Source organism: Rhinopithecus roxellana, chromosome 20 (assembly GCF_007565055.1).
Source record: "Rhinopithecus roxellana isolate Shanxi Qingling chromosome 20, ASM756505v1, whole genome shotgun sequence".
In the NCBI taxonomy this organism is placed as follows: Eukaryota; Metazoa; Chordata; class Mammalia; order Primates; family Cercopithecidae; genus Rhinopithecus; species Rhinopithecus roxellana.
Window position 1 is genome coordinate 76,359,320 of NC_044568.1, and position 25,900 is coordinate 76,385,219.

The following is a 25,900-nucleotide window of genomic DNA, read 5'->3' on the forward strand; positions in this document are numbered from 1 at the left end:
AACAGGGCAGTGGGAAGGGGAAGGGTGGGAAGTGGAAGGTGGGCGGGGCCAAGGCTGTGGAGGGCCTTGAAGGCCATGATAAGGATTCTTAACTTTAAAATGTTCCCTCCCAGCAGGTGTTCCATCCAATAACAAGAAGCCATCTGTGTCCTTGGGAGGTACTGGGACACTCGGGGTGACTAGGATGCCCAGTGGAGGGCTCTGTCGGACCTGAGACGGCCCCAGCACGGGGATCTTGGTGCTAGCCCTGCCAAATATCACAGCAGTGGGGTTTGTCCCACCCTTATCACATGCTAAGGGTCTCCCTACAAGCTCCTCTGCTGTTCTGCAGGACTGTGAGGGTCTGAACATCCACACCTCAACCCAGCCTATCAACATAGACCCCTGTGTACTCTAAAACAGGGCCCTCCTAAATAACTCTGAATCCCTCTGGTCTTATTAACAATTTTGGCTTATGGCTTATTTATTTCTGAGACAGTGTCTCACTCTGTTGGGCAGGCTGGAATGCAGTGGTACCACCAGGGCTCACTGCAGCCTCGACCTCCCAGGCTCGAGCAATCCTCCCACCTCAACCTCCCGAGTAGCTGGGACTACAGGTGCACACGACCACACTCAGCTAGTTTCTGTATTTTTTGTAGAGATTGGGTCTCACTACGTTGTCCAGGCTGGTCTTTAACTCCCAGCCTCAAGCAATCTCCCAGCTCGGCCTCCAAAGTGTTGGGGTTACAGACATGAGACACCACGTCCAGCCACTTTGTGATTTTTTACACTCCAGTTACTTGAAGTGTATAAAACTATGCACCCTCATTAGGCTGGCTGGAAAGACACTTCCAGGGGACAGTCCCATACTACTAAGCTAGGTTGCCTTCAGTCCTGTGCCTTTTCAGCCACTGTGGGCCCTGAGGTCAGCTACCCACCTAGCTTTAAGGCAGTGGAGCCTAAGTGTTTAAAGTGGACCTACTGTATTAAAATCTGACGGTTTGCTCTATATGCTGAAATAATCCTGATGTAAATTAGCTATATGAAAACCAAGCCCCAAAGAAGGCCACATATAATATGTGATCCTTAAATAAAACTATTTGTTTGGAGCTTTCAGTTTAGCTTCATTATGTAAAATCATCTGTTCCCTAGAGATCATCCTAACTACCAAAAATGCCTGTCCAAACACTGATGATTGGTTTCAATGCTGTGTTGTGCACTGAGAGGGGTTTAAAATACAGCACAAGGGCTTATAATTATGCCTGTACTGATTCTATACATGTATCGTTTGTTTCACAAAAGAAACAGGATTATCTGCTCAACTGTGCAGCACAATGCAAGTGCTGCTGGAAGGCAGTCGCAGCACGCGTGGCCGGAACCAAGCTGCACAGACGCAGTAGGGCACGGGATGCCACCACCTGGATGGGGATCTGTGACACACAAGAGCCAAAGGATTAACAACAAGAATGCAGGGCCCCAATGCCATGAGAAACACAAATGACTAACCAACAGGCTCCACTTCTCTCGTTACCATGGGATACCACTCTTCCTCTGCTAGATTAATGGTGAAAAGCAATGGAGATGCTCACTGGTACTGAAGGTCTACCATATGGGTAGTGTCAAATGGCTGGCAGGAACACACTTTTCTAGAGTCAAATTGTCCTTCCCAAAGGCAGTATGTATCAAACCAAAATGCTGATTGTCCTTTCACTCATTTTGAAATGTTACCACAAAAACCCATTCCCCAAGAAAATGAGCACTCATGCCCAGGGATAAACACAAACAGTGCTTCCTGCAGAGGCACAACTTTAAATTAAACATAAGTTTAAGTTTTTACAGGAAAACATTTTGGTTTTTAAAATTTCAATTCTCTATTACATTTATTTTATTGCTTATTCTACAATAATTCGGTTTTAATAACTATAAGGTGCAGGGGAGGCAGTATCCAGGAGTTCAAGACCAGCCTGGGCAAACATAGGGAGATCCCCGTCTCTAAAATTAAAAAACAATCAAAAAAAGAATGAACTGGGACCATATCCACGATACATCAAGTATATAATGGTACTTCCCTCTGAGGAACAGAATCTCTCCTTCTTGCCTTTTTGCTTGCATGTTTGAATGTTTCTGGGGATATGTATTACTCTTAAAAGCAAAAATACACAGGGCAACAGAGTTGCAAAAAAAGCACAGCCAAAATACTGGCTGAGGCTTGACACCCCCTTGGCAGCTGAGAGAGGGGGTGCAACAGCTGCCCGCCTGGAGTCAGGAGGGGGCCAGAGTCCTGGAACAAAGGAATTGCCTGGGCTATTTGTGGCCTGGAAGGTCCATTTACACCTTGACAACTAACTAGCAGCTTCCTCTCTTAAATGTCTGTTTTCCCCTAAAAATTATTTGAAAAGACAAGCCAGTTTGGGTTCTGGGGATGAGGTCAGAGGTAGAAAGGAGATTTTTATACAAACTCTTGGTTGTGCTAATTTAAGTCCTTTAAAACTAGTGAAACATAACCAACTTCAAACAGGCTCCTTTATTTGAATAAAACCACAAACGGGAACAACCTAGTAGAGAAAACTATTTTTTTTCTTTTGCACCATGTCACAGGCTGCCAGTCTACTCTAGGCCACCAGAGACACAAACCACCATTCAGGTTTTCATCTCCTTTAGAGAAGGGTCCATTGCAGACTTTTATGGAACACCTGCAATTCAAGGGCTGTCACATCTTTTGAAAACCTAGTCAAAGGGATTTTGAAAAGTTCCTGGCGGCTGGACACGGTGGCTCACGCCTATAATCCCAGCACTTGGGATGCTGAGGGGGGCACATGAATGGGGTCAGGAGTTCCGAGATCAGCCTGGCCAATATGGTGAAACCTCATCTCTACTAAAAATACAAAAATTAGTCAGGTGGGCTGGGCGCGGTGGCTCACACCTATCCCAACACTTTGGGAGGCCAAGGCAGGTGGATCACCCGAGGTCAGGAGTTCAAGACCAGCCTGACCAAGAAGATGAAACCCCTAGGCCGGGCGCGGTGGCTCAAGCCTGTAATCCCAGCACTTTGGGAGGCCGAGACGGGTGGATCACGAGGTCAGGAGATCGAGACCATCCTGGCTAACACGGTGAAACCCCGTCTCTACTAAAAAAATACCAAAAACTAGCCGGGCGAGGTGGCGGGCGCCTGTAGTCCCAGCTACTCGGGAGGCTGAGGCAGGAGAATGGCGTGAACCCGGGAGGCGGAGCTTGCAGTGAGCTGAGATCCGGCCACTGCACTCCAGCCTGGGTGACAGAGCGAGACTCCGTCTCAAAAAAAAAAAAAAAAAAAAAAAAAAAAAAAGAAGATGAAACCCCATCTCTACTAAAAATACAGAAATTAGCTGGGTATGGTGGTGGGCGCCTGTAATCCCAGCTATTCGGGAGGCTGAGACAGGAGAATTGCTTGAACCTGGGAGGTGGAGGTTGCAGTGAGCCGAGATTCTGCCATTGCACTCCAGCCTGGGCAACAAGAGTGAAATTCCATCTTAAAATAGCCAGGTGTGGTGGTGCACGCCTGTAATCCCAGCTACTTAAGAGGCTGAGGCACAAGAATCGTTTGTACCTGGGAGCCAAGACCACGCCACTGTACTCCAGCTTGGGCAACACAGCAAGACACTGTCTCAAACAAACAAACAAACAAAAATGTTCCTGGGAAGACTAGTTGTCCAGAGAATAGCAAAGTAAATCTTGTTTTATTTGTTCATGGGGTAGTGGGGGCTTGGGGAACAGTTCAACCTATAAACCAACAGACACCTTGAACATTTCTGTGCACTAGTGATGTACTGTGAATGCTAGCTGTTCGTAAGAGGTACAATCATTGAGACTGTGGACATACCGTGCCCATGCACTGGGAAACAGCACAGTAAAGATGTTCTCTCCAAATTAATCTATACATTTAAACACAGTCCAATTAAAAAGCAGGATTTTTAATAGCTATGGACAAGCTGATTCTAATATTTATATGGAACAATAAAAGATTGAGTAGGTAAAACAATTTTGAGTAACACAGATTCGCCAGGTGTGGTGGCTCATACCCCATAATCCCAACACTTTGGGAAGCCAAGGCAAGAAGACTGCTTGAGGCCAGGAGTCAGAAACCAACCTGGGCAACATAGCGAGACCCCATTTCCAAAAATTAAAATTAAAATTAAAAAACAACAGCACAGATTGAGGAATCACATTACCCGTACGAAGCTTCCATAATCAAGACAGCACTGCTGGCAAAGGAACAGAGAGAGGAGAATGGAAGAGTTCAGAAATAGATCCCATTTGATTTTTGACAAAGGTACAAAAGCAATTCAAAGGAAAAAGTCTCTAACAAAAGTCATGGAACCATGGAACAACCGGACTCTATAGTCCCTCCCCCACAAGACACTCAACCTAAACCTCACATCTTATATAAAAAGTAGCTCACAATGAAATGGAAAACTGTAAGACTGTAAGAAAACACAGGAGAACATCTATCATGATGGGTGGGGCAAATACTTGGATATTTGCTCCAGAAAGAAGCTGTTAAGAGAATACACACAAGCTACAGACCAGGAGAAAATATTTGCAAATCGTGTATCTTACAAAGACTCGAATCTCAAATATATAGAGTTCACAAAACTCAACAGCTGGACACAACCCAACTAAAAAGTCAGAACACCTGAATTGACACTCTGAAGAGCACACAGGCATGGCAAATGCACACCTCCAGTAGTCTGGTCACTGGCCTGTACCCCAGCCCTACAGGCCAGCAGATGAGGAGGCGGCCTCCACACAGCCACTCACACTCCACCACTCAACCATCTGCCAGCACACAGAAGGCTCCACCCACAGAGCAAACAGCGGCAGGGTTTCCCACAACGCCGACGTCTGGGCCTATAAACTCATTTTCTTAATATAACTGTATAACAAAATGTGGCAACATTTAGCAGACCTGTATAACTCGATGAATCCGTATTTTCCAAATGGCCAATGAATGCAACTGGAAAAAATCCACTAAAGTGCATGACAGATCAATGAACTTAACGTAACGGGGGTGTAATTAACCTCCATTAATCTACCACTTGTTCTGCTGTAGTATCAAATAGCCACAACCATCCAAAAAGGCAACCAAAGCATTCCTCCTGTTTTTTTCAGTGTATCTCTGTAAGATTGGGTTTTCTTCATATTTTAATTAAAATTACACCGCATCTGACTGAACGCAAAAGCAGGTAAGAAGTCTTCTATTAAGACAGACAGTAAAAAAATTTACAAAAACGTAAAGCAATGCCATTCTTCTCAACAGACTTTTGGAAAATAATTATTTTTTATACAACATCACCATGTGCCGGTTTATTGTTTTTCCACAGCGCTGCCCCCCCCCCAACCACCCCAACATACACACACAGGGTCTCACTCTATCACCCAGGCTGAAGTACAGTGGCGCCATCTCGGCTCACTGCAACCTCCACCTCCCAGGTTCAAGCGACTATCCCACATCAGTCTCCTGATTAGCTGGACTACAAGCATGCACCACCACACCCAGCTAATTTTTGTATTTTTAGTAGAGACTGGGTTTCACCATGTTGCCCAGGCTGGTCTCGAACTCCCGGCCTCAAGTGATCCGCCGACCTCGGCCTCCCAAAATGCTGGGATTACAGGGGTGCGTCTATTGTTTTTCAATCAATAAATATTTAAGGTTGGCCTTAATTTCTATATGGTAAATAACAGTAGCTATAACCCACCCACCAAAAGCTCTTTAATGGGTGAAGTCTTTTAGGACTTTGACAGGATCCTGCCACCAAAAGCTTGGCTATTCCAGAGGTGGGGCTGCCTGGTGGGTTTGTGCCAAGCTGCCTCAGCTAGGTGGGCATGCCATGCCCCTCCCTGCACAGCTCCCACTTTTGAGACCCTCAGTGTGCAATTCAGAAGGCAGGAGTAAAGTAGGTGCCACATGCCCTCAGGCCTAGGGGTTTCTCTGCCTCCCAGGTCATTAGGCTCTGGAGGCTTGGGCATGGTGAGAGGCACTCTGGAGTGCGGCACAGCCTGGCTCCCCACTCCCACCACCACCTCTCGAAGACTGCATGCCCTGCAGACGTCGGTCAGCTCTGGCACCAGACCCAGATGCTAATCGAGCTCCCACCGCTGTGTCCAGTAAAATACCACTAATAAATCCCTGCATCCCTTTCCCACAGTTCTGCTCCCCTGATGGAACCCTTAACTGACCTTGATTCCTCCCCACCAGCCCAGGCTGGAGTACGAGTGGCACCATCTCAGCTCACTGCAGCCTCAACTTCCTGGGCTCAAACAATCCTCCCACCTCAGCCTCTGGAGTAGCTGGAACTACAAGCACATGCCATCATGCCTGACTAATTTTTGGTATTTTTTGTAGAGACGAGTTTTCACCATGTTGCCCAGGCTGGTCTCAAACCCCTGGGCTCAAGCTATCCATTGGCCTCAGCCTCCCAAAGTGCTGGGATTACAGGTATGAGCTGCCACATCTGGCCCTCAGTCAACTCAGTAAGTGAAGGATATTCCTAACTACAAAAAAAGTTCAAATCCCTTTAAAAATACTGACTAAAGCCTATTATAGATGACACAATCCTAAGAACTTGCACATCTCTTTGCTAAATCATGGTGAAGTTCCACACGATGGAATATTATTCTGCAAGAAAAGGGAACGACTACTGGCTACAATGTGGATGAACCCTGAGAATTTTTTTTTTTTTTTTTTTGAGACGGAGTCTCGCTGTGTCGCCCAGGCTGGAGTGCAGTGGCGCGATCTCGGCTCACTGCAAGCTCCGCCTCCTAGGTTCATGCCATTCTCCCGCCTCAGCCTCCGAGTAGCTGGGACTACAGGCGCCCGCCACCGTGCCCGGCTAGTTTTTTGTATTTTTAGTAGAGACGGGGTTTCACCATGTTAGCCAGGATGGTCTTGATCTCCTGACCTCGTGATCCACCCGCCTCGGCCTCCCAAAGCGCTGGGATTACAGGCTTGAGCCACCGCGCCCGGCCAACCCTGAGGATATTAAGCTAAGTAAAAGCAGCCAAAAACAAGGCTGGACAAAACGGCGAAACCCCGTCTCTACAAAAATACAAAATTAGCCGGGCATGGTGGCGTGTGCCTGTGGTTCCAGCTACTCGGGAGGCTGAGATGGGAAAAGATGGCTTGGACCCAGGAGTTGAAGGCTGCAGTGAGCTATGATCAAACCACGGCACTCCAGCCTGGGTGACAAGATCTTCAAAGGCGGGAGGGAAGCTTACAGTCTATGGAATGTCTAGAACAGGCAAATCCATAGATTAGTGGTGACTGCTAATGGGTACAGGGTTTCCTTTTGTGGTTATAAAAATGTGCTCGAATTGATTGCTGATAGTCACACAATTGTGAATACTAAAAACCACGGAACCCACTTTAAATGGGTGAATTGTGGTATGTGAATTATCTCTCAATGAAGTTATTTTAAAAATCATGATTGTTAGCAAATTTTATCAAAAAGCACTGATGCAAATCTAATCCTTTACAACTGTTACCAAATCAGGTAAAATTAAAGTAAACTGGCATTTAACATCGTGGCACATTCCACTCGGATTGAAACTAAGACATAAAAATGCAAAGCAATTGATGATTGGGTACTGTGTAGGGAGAAACACTACTGTTCAAGGCATTGAAAATGCCCGGGGCACAGTCCCTGAACTTTACAACCTCAAAGTCTAGTGAAGAAAAGCAAAGTAACACAACACAATGTGGCAATTCCAATACAACGGCCATGTCCAGGACAACCGGTGCTTCTATTTTCATCCACCCAGAAGCCTTGCCACTGCCATCCTTACCTCCAATTCCCCAAGCTCAAGTCCTAACCCTACTTTAAGGCCCACCACAGCACCACCTCTTCACCATGCCTTCCTGTTCTGGGGGTGCAATCTCGCTCTTCAATTTCCATGCCCCCACCTGGCTCACCTCTGGGCATTCATCACCTTCTGCCCTCAATATTTGCTCATATGACCTATCTGAACCATGCTGGCTTTCCTTAGGCAGAGACACCTTATCACTTCATCTCTGCTTCCCCTCCAAGCCCCCCGGGCCTGAAGCGGTGATTTCCAGCAAGGATGTCCTAAGCTGAGCTTGGGGAAGTTCCTTCTAAGAAGTTATTACATGAAAATGGTTGGCTTTCCATATTCTAAACCATTCTGGTCAAGGAGGTCTGAGGGTTGCTATCCCCTAGAATAGCAAAGGAAAACCCCCACTCACAGGCTCTGTCTAAACAGCAGTGCTGTCCCACCAAACACAGAAGCCAGGAGCTACATGTGGCGACTGAGCGCTTGAAACATGGCTGTTGTGACAGAGAAACTGGTATTATCTTATTCAATATAATTTTATTTAAATAGCCACATGTACTTATTGAGCACATGAAATATGGCCATGGAGACCAAAAAATCAAATATTTATGCATTTAATTTAATCAACCACATGTGGCTAGTGGCTGCCACAGTGGACAGCAAAGGTCTAGAAATAATTTTATCACTCAGAGCCTTGGTTTCTAGGCTTGTAGAGTAGGGGCCACAACAGACACTTTCTGCTCTAAAAAAAAAAAAGATGGGACCCAGTGCTCTCTGGTAAACACTCAAGATTAAAACAGTATTTTAAGAAAAATAAAAGCCCTTTTAACAAGTATAGGACTTAATGTCATCAAAACAGAATTAGATTTTAAGTAACAGCTTCTGATTTCCAAAGGAAATACTGATCACTAACAGTAAATGCAGATGTGTGGTGCTAACGTGTTCTTCCTCTATCCAGACCCCTTACCCATAGGCAATTAACCCCAACTTGAGAACACTGAAGACTTTGATCACTTGGGCTGGGACAGAGCTTTCAGTAGCACATTTCCCACAGGACTGGGCGCTGACAGAGACAACAGTCTCAGTTACCACCCCAGCCCTGCCTGCCATGAACATGGCACTGCTAAGTGTCCAAGATTCAGAAGCTATGTGCCCGGGTGCCCTGCATTCTGACGCTCAACCAGTCACCTGGAGGGCCACGTCCTACTGGCGAGGGACCCAAGGGTCACCTGGCTTACATGCATGTCTTCCCCAGGCACTGACCAGCGCACGGCAGTGGTCTGAGTGGGCACTCAGTGTCATTTGTTTCTGTGCACACCGTCACTCCTGAGGCCAGAACTTGGGTCTCCTGTCTTATTTTTCCCAAGAGAACCACATGTACACTTAGTGACCACTAAGTAAGCATTCAAGCTAATATTTGTGCACAGACTAAAAAAACTGATCTGATGCAATGTCCAAAGAATTCACAGCTCTTGCGCATTGTGTGAGCAGCAGGCACATGCAGAAACCTAAGATCAAAAAGCCACGTTTCTTTCTGCTTTCTTCGATCAGTGACTTAACAGGCAAGACTTAAAGTTAAACCAAGTAAGGATTTCTGTATTTTAAACTGTAGTCCTGCCACTGTTTTTTGACTGCTACAGTCACTTTACAAACTGAATAGTTTCCAAAGTTGCCTATGAAGATGTACATCACATATATATGTGTGTGTGTGTGTGTGTGTGTGTGTGTGTGTGTACACATATATTTAATCTTTAAAATCTACTGTCAGGGAAAGAGGCCCACATGGAAAATATTCAAAATATGCCACGGAAACAATAAATGCCACACAGCTAACTACAAGTTAATGAAGCAAGGAGACTGGCCTCTTAAGTCACCTAATTTCTTTCAACCTCTGCTCAGTAAAGGAATCCTGAGCCTCTGGTAGCCCTGACCCAGTTTTCCTTCCACCTTGTGAAAGATGCCGTCTTAAAGAAACTAGGTGATTTAGGCAACAGGAAGGACACCACCCCAGCTGGCCAGGACTTCACAGAGAACAAGGCCCGGGGAGCAGGGGGCTCACCCACCTGGGTCTGAGCCAGCCAGGTTCATGTGATGAGCTCTGCGGGACTGGAGAGAGTGCCTGGATATCCTATTTGCTCATCTGTAAATGCAGAGGGTTTGTGGGCATGGGGATGACTGAGGACCTGAGCCCATGAGGCTATACTTAGGTCTAAAATGCTGTAATATCTAACTCTGTACATCTAGAGACCTGGGTATGCTGAGACGCTGTGCGCCTGCACCCTGAGCCCTGGGAGACGAGACTCAGGCCTTTTCACATTTAAATCTCTCCATACACTCAGAGACACATACAGCCCAGGATGGTTTGCTTTAGGAATGATTCATTCAGCTCAGGATCTCATTAAAACTTGTTACTGAACACCTGATTCACAAAGGAAGCAATCTACCAATGTGCATTATTTTGCTTCATCTCTTTTTATGCCACCAAATGCCACCTGCAGTGTATCAGTGGCCCTGGCCTATTCAGGCAGTGGGTTACTTTCTATATTCAAAGCATGTGGTGAACCACACCACAACCTTCAGACTGGGAAGCCCAACTGCAGTTCATGACTTTTGGGTGATGAGATAGGAAAATGAATGAAAGCAGGAGAGTGTTTAAATCAAAAAGTAGACTCCCATCTATACAAAAAAGAAAAAAAACCTGGCCGGCGGTGGAGTGCCTGTAGTCCCAGTCACTAGAGAGGCTGAGGTGGGAGGAGTGCCTGAGCCCCAGGAGTTTGAGGCTACAGTTAACGGTGATCGCACTACTGCACTCCAGCCTGGGCAAGAGGGAGACCCTGTCTCCAAAAAAATAGTAACAATTAAAACTTAATTATTAAAAATCAGTAACCGCTACTTTATGACCAACGGCGCACACTGGTTAAGGTGAAGTCAGAGCACGTGGGTTCCAATCCCAGCTCTGCCACTTGCTCTGGGTGAACCAGGTAAGCTGACACGCCTTGTTCTTTCACAGCTCTGAAGGTCGGAAGTCTGAAGTGGGACTCACTGGACTAAAACCAAGGTGCTGGCCGGGGCTCAATCCTTCTGGAGGCTCTGGGGGAAATGTTTCCCTGCCGCTTCCAGGTCCTAGAGCCGCCCCATTCCTGGGCTCTCCCTTGCCCCTGTCTTCTCAGGTCCCCTCACTCTGACGCTGATGACAGTGAGTACACGGGGCCCACCTGCGGCACGCCGGCCCATCTCCTCACTAGTGATCCTGAATTCAATCACGTCTGCAAAATCCCATCTGCAGGTTTCAGCAATTAGGACATGGACACCCTTGGGGGAAGGGGGAATCATTCTGCCAACCACAGACCCTAAACCTCTAGTCACAGAGTCTGGCAGTTCCCAAACTCATCCTGCTATTCCACCCCTCCTGCCTGTGACCACACTCGCCTCCCTTTTTTTTGGTTTTGTTTTTGTTTTAAGCTGGAGTCTCACTCTTGTCACCCAGGCTGAAGGGCAGTGGCAACGATCTTGGCTCAATGCAACCTCCATTTTCTGGGTTCAAGCGATTCTCCTGCCTCAGCCTCCCAAGTAGCTGGGATTACAGGCGTGTGCCACCATGCCAGGCTATTTTTTGTAATTTTAGTAGAGACGAGGTTTCACCATGTTGGTCAGGCTGGTCTTGAACCCTTGACCTGGTAATCTGCCTGCCTCGGCCTCCCAAAGTGCTGGGATTACAGGCGTGAGCCACTACACCTGGCCTCACCTCCTCTTTTCACACTCAGCTGTGTCCCCTTTTTTGTGAGGCCTCACTTGAGGCTCCCCCTCCCCGCGGTAAGCCAGTCCTGTCTCTCCTATGCCACAGCTGCTTTGCCAAAGCCCTCCCCTGTACATGTGTTCAGGGTTCCTTCACTTTCTGAGGCAGTCCCATCGGGGACAGGGCTGGGACCATAACCCAGTAGCCAGCCCAGTTCCTGCCAGTCAGGAGACGTATGATGAACGAAAGCCTACATCAGCCTCTGGGGACACCACAGGACACCCCTTCTGCCACTAAGTGAAGTCTGAGCTACAATCCAAGGGGAAACCAAGACAGTAAGAAACGGGGCTTGGGGAGAAGACAGGTGTCCCGCGCAGTGCCACTCAAAGCAGAGGCTTTGAACAGGTGCCCCTGGGAACCTAAAGGAAATGGAGATTGAGTCTTAGATGGCTTTTTAAGAAATCTGACTCTGCTGCAACATCCAAACATGTGTTCAGTGGACTCGCTCATCTCTCTAAACAGAGCATAAGGCAGCTTGGGTGTTCTCAAACTCATCACATGAGGCGTGACTGCATTCAGGTCACAGGCAATCGGACCACATTACAGTCTGTGAGATTTTAGGATTACCCTGTTAACCATAACTCAGAAAGTCAAATCCAGAATCTATTTTTTGCAATGGAAGGCAATTTAGCTATAAGCTTATAGGATACATTCTTGAAGTTTTCTACAGAGATGAAGACTTGCCAAAAACTTTACTAACTAAATATGAAAGTATGTATTCACTTGAAGTTTTCGTAGTTTAATAACAGCAATTGCGGGCCGGGTGGGGTGGCTCACGTCTGTAACCCCAGCACTTTGAGAGGCCGAGGCGGGTGGATCACGAGGTCAGGAGATCAAGACCATCCTGGCTAACACGGTGAAACCCCGCCTCTACTAAAACTACAAAAAAAATTAGCCGGTGTGGTGGCGGGCACCTGTAGTCCCAGCTACTCGGGAGGCTGAGGCAGGAGAAAGGTGTGAACCCAGGAGGCAGAGGTTGCAGTGAGCCGAGATTGTGCCACTGCACTCCAGCCTGACTAACAGAGCGAGACTCTGTTTCAAAAAATAAAAATAAAATAAAAAAACAGTAACAGCAATTGCTGTTTCACACATTTTGCTCAGCTACCACAGGGTGAATGATAGTGATGTGTGGACCAGTCACTCTACTTATCACCTATACCCACTTTCTATGAATCTGCAGTTTCCGCAATTCTTTTATTTCTTCCCACGAATGCTTGTTCTAACAATAACTGCTGAAATGTAGTTTTACATTTGTTGTATTTAATAAACTGGAGTTTCTCTTTCTTTTTTTTTTTCTTTTTTTCTTTTTTTCTTTTTGAGACGGAGTCTCGCTCTGTCGCCCAGGCTGGAGTGCAGTGGCCGGATCTCAGCTCACTGCAAGCTCCGCCTCCCGGGTTTACGCCATTCTCCTGCCTCAGCCTCCCGAGTCGCTGGGACTACAGGCGCCCGCCACCTCGCCCAGCTAGTTTTTTGTATTTTTAAGTAGAGACGGGGTTTCACCGTATTAGCCAGGATGGTCTCGATCTCCTGACCTCGTGATCCGCCCGTCTCGGCCTCCCAAAGTGCTGGGATTACAGGCTTGAGCCACCGCGCCCGGCCGGAGTTTCTCTTTCTGTATGGCTGTTTCTTTACTTCTTAAATAATCTGTTTGCCTTTCATTTCTACATGATGGACAGTATTGGGACCAGTCAGTGTCTCGCCCCAGGCTAGAGTGCAGTGATGCAATCATAGCTCACTGGGGCCTTGACCTCCAAGGCTCAAGTGATCCTCCCACCTCGGCCTCCCAAAGTGCTGGGATTCCAGGCATGAGTCACCACGCCCAGGTTCACAAGCATGTTTTAAAATAGCAATTGCATGGCCAGGCACAGTGGCTCACACCTGTAATCCCAGCACTTTGGGAGGCCAAGGCGGGCAGATCATGAGATCAGGCCTGGCCAACATGGGGAAACCCTGTCTCTTACTAAAATACAAAAAATTAGCTGGGCATGGTGGCAGCACCTGTAGTCCCAGCTACTCGGGAGGCTGAGGCAGCGGAATCGCTTGAGCCTGGGAGGAGGAGGCTGCAGTGAGCCGAGTTCGTGCCACTGCAGTCCAGCCTGGCAACAGAGCGAGATTCCTTCTCAAAAAAAAAAAAAAAAAAAAAAAAAAGCCGGGTGCGGTGGCTCACGCCTGTAATCCCAGCACTTTGGGAGGCCGAGGTGGGTGGATCACAAGGTCAGGAGATCGAGACCATCCTGGCTAACACAGTGAAACCCTCTCTCTTCAGCAGAGAGATTTATTTTCACTAGAGAGATTTATTATTCGTATTTATTTTCAGTAAATACAAAAAAATTAGCCGGGCATGGCAGGGGGCGCCTGTAGTCCCAGCTGCTTGGGAGGCTGAGGCAGGAGAATGGCGTGAACCCGGGAGGCGGAGCTTGCAGTGAGGAGAGATTGCACAACTGCACTCCAGCCTGGGCGACAGAGGGAGACTCCACCTCAAAAACAAAAAGCAAAAAAATACATATATATAGCAATTGCAAAGGGTCAATTAAGAGTCATGAAATATAATTTATTCCCCAAAGTCTTCTTGATGAAATGTACTTGCAACTTGAGGTCAACAGCTTACAGCTTTTTTAAGGGGCTGCGGAGTAGAAAGGTTTGCTCAGCCTACACATTCACAGCAATGCCACACAGTGTCCCCTGGAAACACTCTCCTCAACTTCTTCTGAAGTACTGTGAACGGGGTGGCAAGAGACAGCCAGAAGTCAGATTACCACCCAGACACCTGCGGCCACACCCTGGGATGGGACCACGTTCCACAATACAGGTCACCCTACCAAACTCACACAGCACACTTTCCCAACCAGTTGCCAGTTTAACAACTTATTGCAAGAGCTGGAGGTTAGTACATAACACAGGACACTGCCCTCCCAGTATCGGGATGTCAGGAAACCTTCGTTACTGGCGTGCAATCAAAACAGAGGGGCCTGATCTTCTATGGTAGGCAGGAAAATCACATGACTTGTTCTGGTTTCACAAGGGAGTCCCCTTCTAAATAGCTTTTAGATTCTCAATGACCCAAAGAGAATGACCACCTTGAGAATGGGCCACAACGCTTGCTCCCAGGTTTCAAACATTCATGAAGTTAAAGCTCCTGGCAGGTAACATGGGCTCCTTCCAAGGAAACATGGGCATTTCTGCGACTATGAACAGCTGTGACCTCACAACAGTGTCTCCACCCCTTAAGGGGTACACTAAGAACTGAATTTGGGTCAGGTGCGGCGGCTCGCGCCTCTAATCCCAGCACTCTGGGAGGCCGAGGCAGGCATATTGCCTGAGCTCAGGAGGTCAAGACTGTCTGGGCAACATGGTGAAACCGCATCTCTACTAAAATACAAAAATTAGCCGGACATGGTAGCGTGTGCCTGTAGTCCCAGCTACTCGGGAGGGTGAGGCAGGAGAACGGCTTAAACCCAGGGGTCAGAGGTTACAGTGAGCCGAGATCGTGCCATTGCACTGCAGCCTGGGCAACAAAGTGAGACTTCGTATTTAAAAAAAAAAAAAGATTTTGCTTTACACAGCCACAGGCATAGGATAGTGAGAGCCCAGCCCCCGGCAGGCAGTGCGCCATTACCCACCAGGACTCCCAGCGCAGCCTCAGACATGCCCAGCCCTTCTGGGCAGCACAACACAGACAAGTCGACGCTATTTCTCAGGGTGCCTTCTCCCAGACGCCCCTCTTCCCATCCCATGTTGGGTTGTTGCCAGCCTCTGTCTCAGGGTTGTCATCACTGAATTCTGGAAGCATCCCCGCTCTGGCTCAGGTTGGTGTATTTCCCCATACAAGAAACATACTAATTACTGTTTCCAACTTCCAAATAAAAAGTTAAAATTACCAACCCTCAGAAGTAGACCTGCTTCTCTTCAAAAATTTCAACACATCTGACTTCTCATTAGCCGAGGCATGTGTTAACTTACTAGAAAAATGGCATAACTGACTTTCTTGCCTACGCATGACACTTAAAACCCTGCTTCCTCCAACTTTCTTAAGTCCAAATTACTTCAGAACAAGCAATTTCTAAAGCAGGTGACATTTAACATCTAACTCTGTCATGGTACATGGCAAGAAATATGTTGTTACAACTCTTGTTCTCCAGGGTAAAATTTCTTTGCCTTGGAAATCAAGCAGGATATCCACGCTATTTGTTACTCATGCAAAAAACCATAAACAGGCGGGGTGAGGTGAGGTGGCTCACACCTATAATCCCAGTGCTTTGGGAGGTTCAGGTAGGAGGATCGCTTGAGGCCAAGAAGTCCAGACCAGTTTGAACATTGTAGGACCCCATCTCTACAAAACGTTAAAAAAAAAAAAAAAAAAAAAAAAAAAACCAATTAGCCAGATGTGGTCACCTCCACCCTGTGGTCCCAGCTACTTGGAAGGCTGAGGTGGGAGGATCACCTGAGCCCACAAGTTTAAGGCTGCAGTGAGCTACGATCACCCACTGCACTACAGCCAGAGCCACCCTGTCGCTTAAATTTTAAAAAACCAAAAAAAAAATTTTTAAACACAAAAACGGTAACAAAAATAGACTTTACAAAATACCCAAAAGAAATTTTCAGTTATTTATGAAAGTCTAGCAATGTCTTTGTCTGGAAAACGGGCTTTTACTTCCAAAGGATCAAAGAAACACCATTACATTAACGTTAAAAGCAATAAAATTGAATGATCACTTATCAAAGCAATACCATTTTATGGCTTCAGCGTCTTTCTGAGAGCCACTTGCCAGCCAGCCACCTCCTGCACTACTGTTTATTCTCAGAGTACACTGAAAACCTGTTTCCTGAAAGAGCATCTCCCACAAATAAATTTAACAAAAAAGAAAACTAAGACGGTCACCTTCAGAGCAAACAAGCCAACAGTGTGGAGGAGGCACCCGAACGCCCATCCCACCAGCACAGTAGCAGGTGGGGCAAAAAGTGCACAGGTCTTACACAAGCCAAGGGGCAGAGGCGACCTTTAGGCCTAGAGGAAAGGTGGCCCCTGGGTGGGATTTTGAACCACTTTCCTAGGGTATCTGTCCTGTTTGTGCCCACACAAGTGCATGTGTGCTGGGAGTCAGTAGCATCAAGGAGGCTGGGGCCATCCTGAGACCCTGGCTGTGCGACTTCCTGTAGGAAAGGCCGGACACCGAGTCCTTTTCAGCAGGGCAGTGACAGAAGTCCTGTGGGCAGCAGCTTTCATAGCGTGTGGGGTCGGGCAGGCTGGAAGCAGGACCAAGAGGGAGGCTACCGCCACAGTTCCAGCACGAGGCAGCAAGGGCCTGGCAACAGGATGTGGGATAGAGACGGCAGAGTTCAAGGCCGACTCCCAACCTCTGGACACTCAGGGACCTGGTTTCCTGCCACTATCTAGTGCTCCACTTCCCCACACTCATAGGGAGTTCTAGCACTCACGCAAGAATCATCAGAAGGCCACCAGGCTGACTAAAATTAAGCATCAGTGGCAAATGGCACCAAATCCACTCGACTTTTACCATACACTGAATCGTTCTCAAAATATTACACCTTTAGTATTAAAACCCCTATTCAGGCACATCAAGCCCGAGATTTCATGAATAGCATTGTTTAGGCAGAGGCCGGATGGTTTCTTCCTAATCCACATCGGCTATGGTTACTGCGGGCCCTTTCTGCAGAGCAACCATCTTCGACGGCCCCACGTGTGGTGTGTGCCCCACTTTAGTTCTAACCTAAGTATCACGTCTTCTTGGCTGCGAAAGCCCTACCATCAAGGCAACACCATGCGCTGAACATCTCCTATGCTCCAAATTCCATGCCAGGCACTTTATATGTGCCTGGCGATTCCAGTCTCACAACAACCTTGACGGGCATGAGTGACCTCCTTTAAGGGACAGAGAAACTGAGGAACCAAGTGTTTAAGCAATGCACATTAGGTACCACAGCAATCAAATGGCAAAACCCCGATTCAAACCCAAGCATGGCTCTAAATCTAGACTGCCTTAGCCACCACAGTCTGTCCTACCATGAATTTTAACTTAATGACCTCTTTCTCCATTTCCAAAACACGAATTCAAAAAAAGAAAGGATACCTTCTTCCTACATTTGCTAGTATCGATCATTTGATTATAGAGAAAAAATTATAAGGAGGATATCAGCAGCCTGAAAGAATCAGGAGAGCTGGAGCCTGGGGAATCGCTTTGAGTCATGAAAACCTGACATGCTCACATCAGAGTGAGATGCTAGGTTTGGCCTAATTTCTTCTCTACTGGCTTCTCTGAGCTGATGTGCATCTTGTAACTTTGCAAAGAATTATCTTAGCAACATATGCCAACATAAGGAAAACTGACACTCTCGAAATATTTGACTTTTGTCTTCTTACAGTGCTATTTGAAAGAATCTTCCATTAGTTATAATAAATTATAATAAATTACAACAGCACAAGTTTATCTGGCTGGGTGTGTTCAAGAGAAGTCACTTTCTACTCCCAAACATGCTTCAGCAGAAAAGTAACTGCACAAGTTTGGAAGAAACCCACCACCAAGCCTATGATCAATTATTTTCAGAAGCTGCCACTGACCCATTAATTTGCTCCTAATAGCAGCAGTCTAAGTGTCATACAAAAGTCTAACATCTATCCCATTCTTCTCAGAGCCGACACTGAAACAGAGACTGCTCACTCGGGCAGAAGAACCACACCACGGAAAAAACCGTTTGTATGCAGAAACAAGGCCTCCGGATAACTTCCTGTTGATTCAACAGCGTCTACACGGACCATCCGATGACCATTGAGTATTCAGAGGGCAGAGACCCATGCAAGTCACTCCTTCAGCCCCTAGACCTCCGTGGCCACCAAAGTTAGCAAATAATAATACACTGCCAAGCAACCTTATTCCCAGCCAGACCTAATCATACCACCACTTCCCCAGCTCTATCTGCCTTCCAACTAGAAACGTGCAACTGGCTGCTCCACGCCTCACAGGCAGTGTGTGGTTGCAACCCCAGCAAACTGCATCAGGCCCCTCACCTCTTCCCTCTCCGCACTTTACCCTTCATCATTTTCCTAACTGCTCAGGGCATTTTAAAAATAACTACTCCAGAGCACTGCTGTTTTCCAGTGAATATCCAAGGGCTGTGCAGAGTTCACTCAAAAGCAAATGCGACCCCAAGAATGTGAGGCCAGAGAGCAAACTCACACTGACCTATATTGATAGAGAAAAACCAACCAACCAAACCAGTCTCCCAGGCTCCTTCGAAACCACCCTGCCCAGGAGGCACAGGCAGGATGCTCCAGGTTTACAAAGCCTTCCCTTCCACAAGCTGTTCAGACCCTGACAGTTTCCAGCTGCTGGTTCTTTAGGCACCGAGGCAGACACTAAACAGGTGCAAGTCTCTAGCTCTGACCCGGACCCCACTCACAGCCTGGTCCATGAAGCCAACCCGAGTCCGCTAAATTCCACCCTTCTGGCTTTTTAACAGAAGTGCTCTCTCACTCTTTCGGGTCCTAAGTCACATTCCGATCAATCGTAAGGCTACATTTCAGGATTGAGAAGGCTGAAATAGATGGCCTAAGACACAAGTAGCTTTTTCAACCACACACCAGTGGGTACTCACAGGGCACTATTATTTGTCCACAGCCTCATGTGCTCCCTACAAGACAAGGGACCTTCTGGATAATGAAATTGAAACAGATGCCCAGTTAGAAGAAAGGAGTTTCTTAAGTCTAAGCAATCAGCATTAGTAACTAAAACCGCTGCCATCCAATTTGAGATTCTGGTAAATTTACAGATTAACTGTTCTAGGGCTTACCTTTCCAATACAAACTGTAATACGAAAATAAAGCTACATTTTATGAGAAAAGTAAGCAGCCTTGAAAACATGCATGGAGACTGCTGAATTTCTAAAACTTCAACACCCTCTAGTCTTCTAAAGGCAAAGGCAAAGACCGGCCAGGCGCGGTGGCTCACGCCTGTAATTTCAGCAGTTTGGGAGGACGAGGAGGGCAGATCACCTGAGGTCGGGAGTTCGAGACCAGCCTGACCAACATGGAGAAACCCCGTCTCTAACAAAAATACAAAAAAGTAGCCAGGTGTGGTGGCACATGCCTGTAATCCCAGCTACTTGGCAGGCTTAGGCAGGAAAATCGCTTGAACCCGGGAGACGGAGGTTGCAGTGAGCTGAGTGCACTACTGCACCCCAGCCTGGGCAGCAAGAGCAAAACTCCGTCTCACAAGGAAAAAAAAAAAAAAGCAAAGACCTTGAAATTTGTGGACCTGGTTATTTTCCCAAGGGTACAGGTCTGTAACACACAGGCTCTGCAGTAATGTCTCTGTTTATTAATTCTCACTGGTGTCCAAAGACACCTGGAAAGCAGTAGGACAATGCCATGGGAAATCCATATGCTCGTGTTATTGGATATTTGTCTTGATCAGGTACCATTTGAAAAGGAAAGTGAAAAGCAACCTTTTTTTATGTTTTAGATGGGCTGCAAAATACAGTACAAAAGGAATACACAAAATTCTCTCAGTAATGTACATCTTTTCAGTTATTCGGTTTAATCACACATACCAGGCGCTCTGCAAAGTTGCTGCTTTGCTGGGGCCAAGTGAAACAGATAACCCAGTCCTTGGCGTGGACTCCGCTCTTCTGTCCCCCATTACTGCCATTGATAAACACCACTGGGGAGTGCCTAGTGCATAATCCCAGCCACTTTGCCATTTGCAACGTGGCCAGCTATTTTTTCACTGACCATCCAATTACTGGCAGTAAGTTATACAGAGGGGAACACCAGTCACGCTTAAGTGTTCCCACCAACCGGTGTTCAGCGCCCCACACTTGGAGCCACCGCACAGGACAAACATTGCTTTTCCTGAGCTCCCCTGGAGCTTCATTCATTGACGCAACCCAAGATCCCTCGCTAAAAGCAAAACTAGAATAAAGCATTCCACGCCCTTTCATTCAGGTGGCCTCCATTTGACTCCCGACAGCCTGAACCCGTCACGTACTTACCTAAAACTTTTTAAAGACCATTCGGACTTTGCTTTGTTTCAGTGGAATGTGCCATGAGAAAAAGTGCCTTCCAATGACCAACTCCGTAAATCCAACACCCTTCTCTTTACAGTGTCTTTACATCCAACTTTTATAACCAAGACTCGATACCTCAAACTACAGTGCCCTGGAAAATTACTGCCACATCGGCAGAAAACCGAGTTACCTTTCGAGTCAGGTTTGATTCTGATGCAGGCAGCCATGTGCGGCGGGGCTTTCGCACGACTGCAAGCGCACACCTGGCCGGATGCTGGCTGCACCACACACTGCCAGGTACCAAACTCCCAGAAAAACAGGTGGATTCGGAAACCAACAGCGCCCGGGTCAGAACTCTGGGCCAGTCCAAAGCCTGACAACATCTGCGTTCCTTGCAGGTGTTTTAGAATGTAAGCCCGACGCTAGGCAGTGCTGTTAGAAAGTGATTTGGAGGAGCGCTTCCGAGCCACGGCGCGCCCTCCGGGGGAGCGCACCGGAGCAGGTGCGGGCGAGCCCCGCGCCCGGGGAGGTCAGCAGTTCCCCAGCCAGACCAGATCCAGCCGGACGCCCCAGAACGGGGACGGTCTCCGGAGCCCGCCTCCCAACCTGGGTGAGAAAACACCTCCGTCCCTCCACGGCCGGAGCACTCGAATTTTACAACTCCGGGCGCTTTGTGCCGGGGAGGCCCGGCGGACGCGGGGTCGGGACAATGCACGGGGCCGGGGCCCCGGCGGCCGCCCCTCGCCCGCGGAGCCGGCATGACTTTGCAGCCTCGCCGGGCCGGGGCTGGGAGGCCAGGCCGAGGCCCGGCGGCCGCCCGGGGCCTGGTTAAAGATGGCGAGCCCCTCGCGTGGCTCCCGCGGCTCCCCCGGCCACAATGAAAGGCGCCCCCCGGCCCCGCCGCGGCCGACCCGCGGGCCTCACCTTCCATCTCCATGTCCTCGGGCTCGCTCAACTGCTGCTCGCCCGTTTTCTGCTGCTGCTGCTGCTGCTGGTGGTTCATGTCGGCCGCGGCCTGGGCCTCGCCTGCGGCCGGGGGCCGGGGCTGCGAGCCCGGCTGGCGGGCGGCGGCGAGCCGGGGCGGCGGCGGCGGCGGCGGCGGCGGGGCGGCCTCCTCCTCCTCCTCCCGCGCGTCGTCGGCGGCGGCGGCCCCGGGGCGGCCCGCGGCGGGCGGCGGCAGGGAGACGCGCACGTACTTGCTCGCGATTCGCCCAATCTCGGCGCCGAGGCGGGCGGGCGGCCGGCGGGCCGGGCCGGGCGGCCTCGTCGCTCGCTGCGGCCGCCGCCGCCGCCGCCGCCGCGGGGCCCGCCTCCCGCCGCCGGGGCCCGGGCCGGGGCTGCGGGGCTGCGGGCCGGCCGGGGGCGGAGGGCGGCCGGGCGGGGGCCGCGGAGTCAGCCCCGCCTCGGGCCGGGCGCGGCGGGCGGGAGGCCTGGCCGGCCGCGGCGGGCCTGCGGGCCCTGGGGCCGGCGGGAGCGGCGGCGCGGGCGGGCGACGGGCCGGCCGCGTTCCGAGAGCCGCGGCCTCCGCCTCCTCGGCGTCGTCGTCGGGGCTCCGGCAGCGGACGCGGCGCCCGGCAGCTCGGCTCGGCTCGCTCTCAAAATGGCGGCGGCGTGAAATGTCACATCCGCATGGGGGGCCGCGGAGCGAGCGAGCGAGCGAGGAGAGCAAGCGGGCGGGCGCCGAGCCGGAGGGCGGAGCGGGAGCGCAGGGCGGAGCACGGGAGGCGGAGCAGGGAGCGGCCCGCCTGCCGCCGAGGCCCGCCCGCCCCGCAGCGCCGCGCCCCGGCGCCGCCTGCCCGGCAGTCCCGAGGCGGACCCCCGGCGCTCGCTGCCCCCGGGCCCTGGGGGCCCAGGCTGGACGCCCGGTGACTTAGCCCTGCGGGGGTGGTCCGGAATCCTCCCCATCTTGGGGAGCTGGACAGCCCGAAAGACCCAGGAGCGGCAACGAGGAGGGGCCCAGAAGCCACTCGGCGACCGTGGTTCAGGTCCCAGCCGAGCGCGCCGGGGCGAGCGCCGGAGGTTGCCCAGGGACTGCTCGGGATAGCGCCCGGAAGGGAGCCTGGGGTCAGCGCCTAGAAGTTCCTGTTATTGTCGTTATTTACTCTCGCCGACTGACCTGCACTTTTTCACCCAATATCTACCGTGGAAGAACGTATTTTCTCACTGTCAGCCTAATCTGGCAAAGTTTGGCTCCCCAAGAGCAACCGCAAGCTGGACGCAGCTGCTCACACCTGTGATCCCAGCACTTTGGGAGGCCGAGGCGGGAGGATCCCTTGAGGCCAGGAGTAAGAAACCACCCTCTCTACAAAGTTTTTGGTTTTTGTTTTTACATTTTTGAAATGTATTTTTAATTAGCCGGGTGTGGTGCCCCGCGCCTGTGGTCCCAGCTACTTGGGAGGCTGAAGCTGGAGGTTCACTTGGGAGGTTGACTGAGGCTGCAGTGATCCAAGATGGATCCACTGCACTCCAGCCTGGGCAACAGAATGAGACCTTGTCTCAGCTAATAATGATAACAAAATAATAATATAAAAATAAAACAAGCCCACTACCTCTCACATTTGGCATTATTTCCTTCCTATCAACCCAATCTGGGATTATTCACCTGGGGTCTCCCTATTCCAGGAGACATTCAGTGAATGTATCTCCTGTCCTGTCTCATCCAGTCATTGACAGACTGATGATTAGGGTCTCAACTCTTCCAGTTAATCAAGGCAGTGTGGGTCAATAAAAATGGAGCAAACCGATATACATTTCTACACATCTCAGGGGAGAATAGAATTTCGCTCTAACAAGGCCAGAAGATTGTGGTACCTGTCTTCCTCTCCATCTCCCTATACCCGCTTTCTCTGCATTTTTCTCCAGTTTATGTACTGTTCGTCTCCCCGCCCCCCAAAAGAATGTTCTGCTTACTGTTGTATCACAAATGCCTGGGATACACAGCAAGTACTTAATAAAAATTAGTTGGGCCAGGCCCAGTGGTTCAAGTCAGTAATCTCAGCACGTTGGGAGGCCGAGGTGGGCGGATCACCTGAGGTCAGGAATTCGAGACCAGCCTGGCCAACATGGTGAAACCTCCTGTCTAGTAAAAATACACACAAAAAAATTAGCTGGGCATGGTGGCGTACGCTTGTAATCCCAGCTACTCAGGAGGCTGAGCCAGGAGAACTGCTTGAACCCAGGAGGTAGAGGTTACAGTGAGCTAATCATAGCCCTGCACATAGCCCTGCACTCTAGCCTGGGCAATAGAGAGAGATTCCATCTAAAATAAATAAATAGATAAATAAATATTGGTTGAATGGGCCAGGCACGGTGGCTTACGCCTCTTATGCCAGCACTTTGAGAAGTTGAGGCAGGAGGATCACTTGAACCCAGGAGTTGGAGAGCAGCCTGGGCAACATAGGGAAACCTAATCTCGATCAGCCAATCAATTGATCAATCATTCAATCAATTGGTTGAATGAACATAGATTCAAGTGTGACTGGATCCCCCTCACCAGCATTTCATACACTTGAAGATTTCCCACCAGTGAATTTCCTGCCAGACCACAGAGGTGAGCAGGGAAGAGCCCAGTCACTTCAAAGGAATCCCTTGGGTCACCCCCAGAATCTGAAGAAGAGGTATTGTTATTCACACAGATTCTCACAAATGCTAATCAACACTGCTCAGATGCAAAAGAATCCTCTCTAGTATTCTGGAAGCTTGGAGGAGGGAAGAAAGTGCCTTTCTGGCAGAGGAAGAGGTGGCAGAAGGTTATGTGTGTGGCTGTCAGTTCACATTGGCCAACCTTATCCCCATCACTGAGTTCAAAACCAATCTGGCCAGGCATGGTGGCTCACGCCTGTAATCCCAGCACTTTGGAAGGCTGAGCAGGGCAGATCATGAGGTCAGGAGTTCAAGACCAGCCTGACCAACATGCTGAAACCCTGTCTCTACTGAAAATACAAAAATTAGCCAGGCATGGTGGCGCGCACCTGTAATCCCAGCTACTCAGGAGGCTGAGGCACAAGAATCGCTTGAACTTGGGAGGTGGAGATTGCAGTGAGCCAAGATTGCACCACTGCACTCCAGCCTGGGTGACAGAATGAGACTTTATCTCAAAAAAAAAAAAAAAAAGGCCGGGCGCGGTGGCTCAAGCCTGTAATCCCAGCACTTTGGGAGGCCGAGACGGGCGGATCACGAGGTCAGGAGATCGAGACCATCCTGGCTAACATAGTGAAACCCCGTCTCTACTAAAAATACAAAAAACTAGCCGGGCGACCTGGCGGGCGCCTGTAGTCCCAGCTACTCGGGAGGCTGAGGCAGGAGAATGGCGTGAACCTGGGAGGCGGAGCTTGCAGTGAGCTGAGATCCGGCCACTACACTCCAGCCTGGGCGGCAGAGCGAGACTCCTTCTCAAAAAAAAAAAAAAAAAAAAAAAAAAAAACTGTGTGGCTGGGGCGTGGTGGCTCATGCCTGTAATCCTAGTGTCTTGGGAGGCCAAGGTGGGTGGATCACTTGAGGCCAGGAGTTCGAAACCAGTCTAGAAAACATGGTGAAACCCCATCTCTACTAAAAAAAAAAAAAAAAGTGGATTCTGCCAACAACTTCAGTAAGGTTTTTCTTCCCCAGAGCTTCCAGATGAGAGCCCAGCCCTTGGCTTTAGCCTTGTGAAAACCTAAAGGAACCCAATCCAGCCCACTGTGACTTCTGATCTATGGAAATATAAAATCAAAAAGGGGTATTGTTTTACACTGCTAAATTTTAGGAAATTTATTACACAGCAATAGAAAATGAATACACGGCTGGGCGCGGTGGCTCACGGCCGTAATCCCAGCACTTTGGGAGGCCCAGGCAGGTGGATCACGAGGTCAAGAGATGGAGACCATCCTGGCTAACACGGCAAAAGCCCGTCTCTACTAAAAATACAAAAAAAAATTAGCCAGGTGTGGTGGCGGGCGCCTGTAGTCCCAGCTACTAAGGAGGCTGAGGTGGGAGAATGGCATGAACCCGGGGAGGTGGATCTTGCGGTGAGCCGAGATCGTGTCACTGCACTCCAGCCTGGGCAACAGAGCGAGACTCCATCTCAAAAAAAAATAAAAATAAATAAAATGAATGCACATAAACAGTATCTGTCTCCCCTTCCAGAAGCACCTTGAGAAAGAAACTGTCTTGTCTACAGGTCTATCCTCAGCACAGCACTGGGCTTACAGTAGTTGCTCAGTGAAGATTTGCTGAATGAGGCCAGGCGCAGTGGCTCACGCCTATAATCCCAGCACTGTGGGAGGCCAAGCGGGTGTG

The 25,900-nt window shown here is 49.3% G+C and overlaps 1 protein-coding gene across 1 annotated transcript in view; it reads right to left on the reverse strand.

Annotated features, from left to right (window-relative positions):
- The window catches only part of USP7 (ubiquitin specific peptidase 7), a 72,392-nt gene extending 50,124 nt beyond the window's left edge, over positions 1-22,268 (reverse strand). Inside the window, exon 1 of the mRNA XM_010383633.2 lies at positions 21,548-22,268. Coding sequence (XP_010381935.2) covers positions 21,548-21,626 — 79 coding nt within the window. The 5' untranslated portion in view covers positions 21,627-22,268. The remainder of the gene's footprint in view (positions 1-21,547) is intronic.
- Between the last annotated feature and the right edge of the window lie 3,632 nt (positions 22,269-25,900).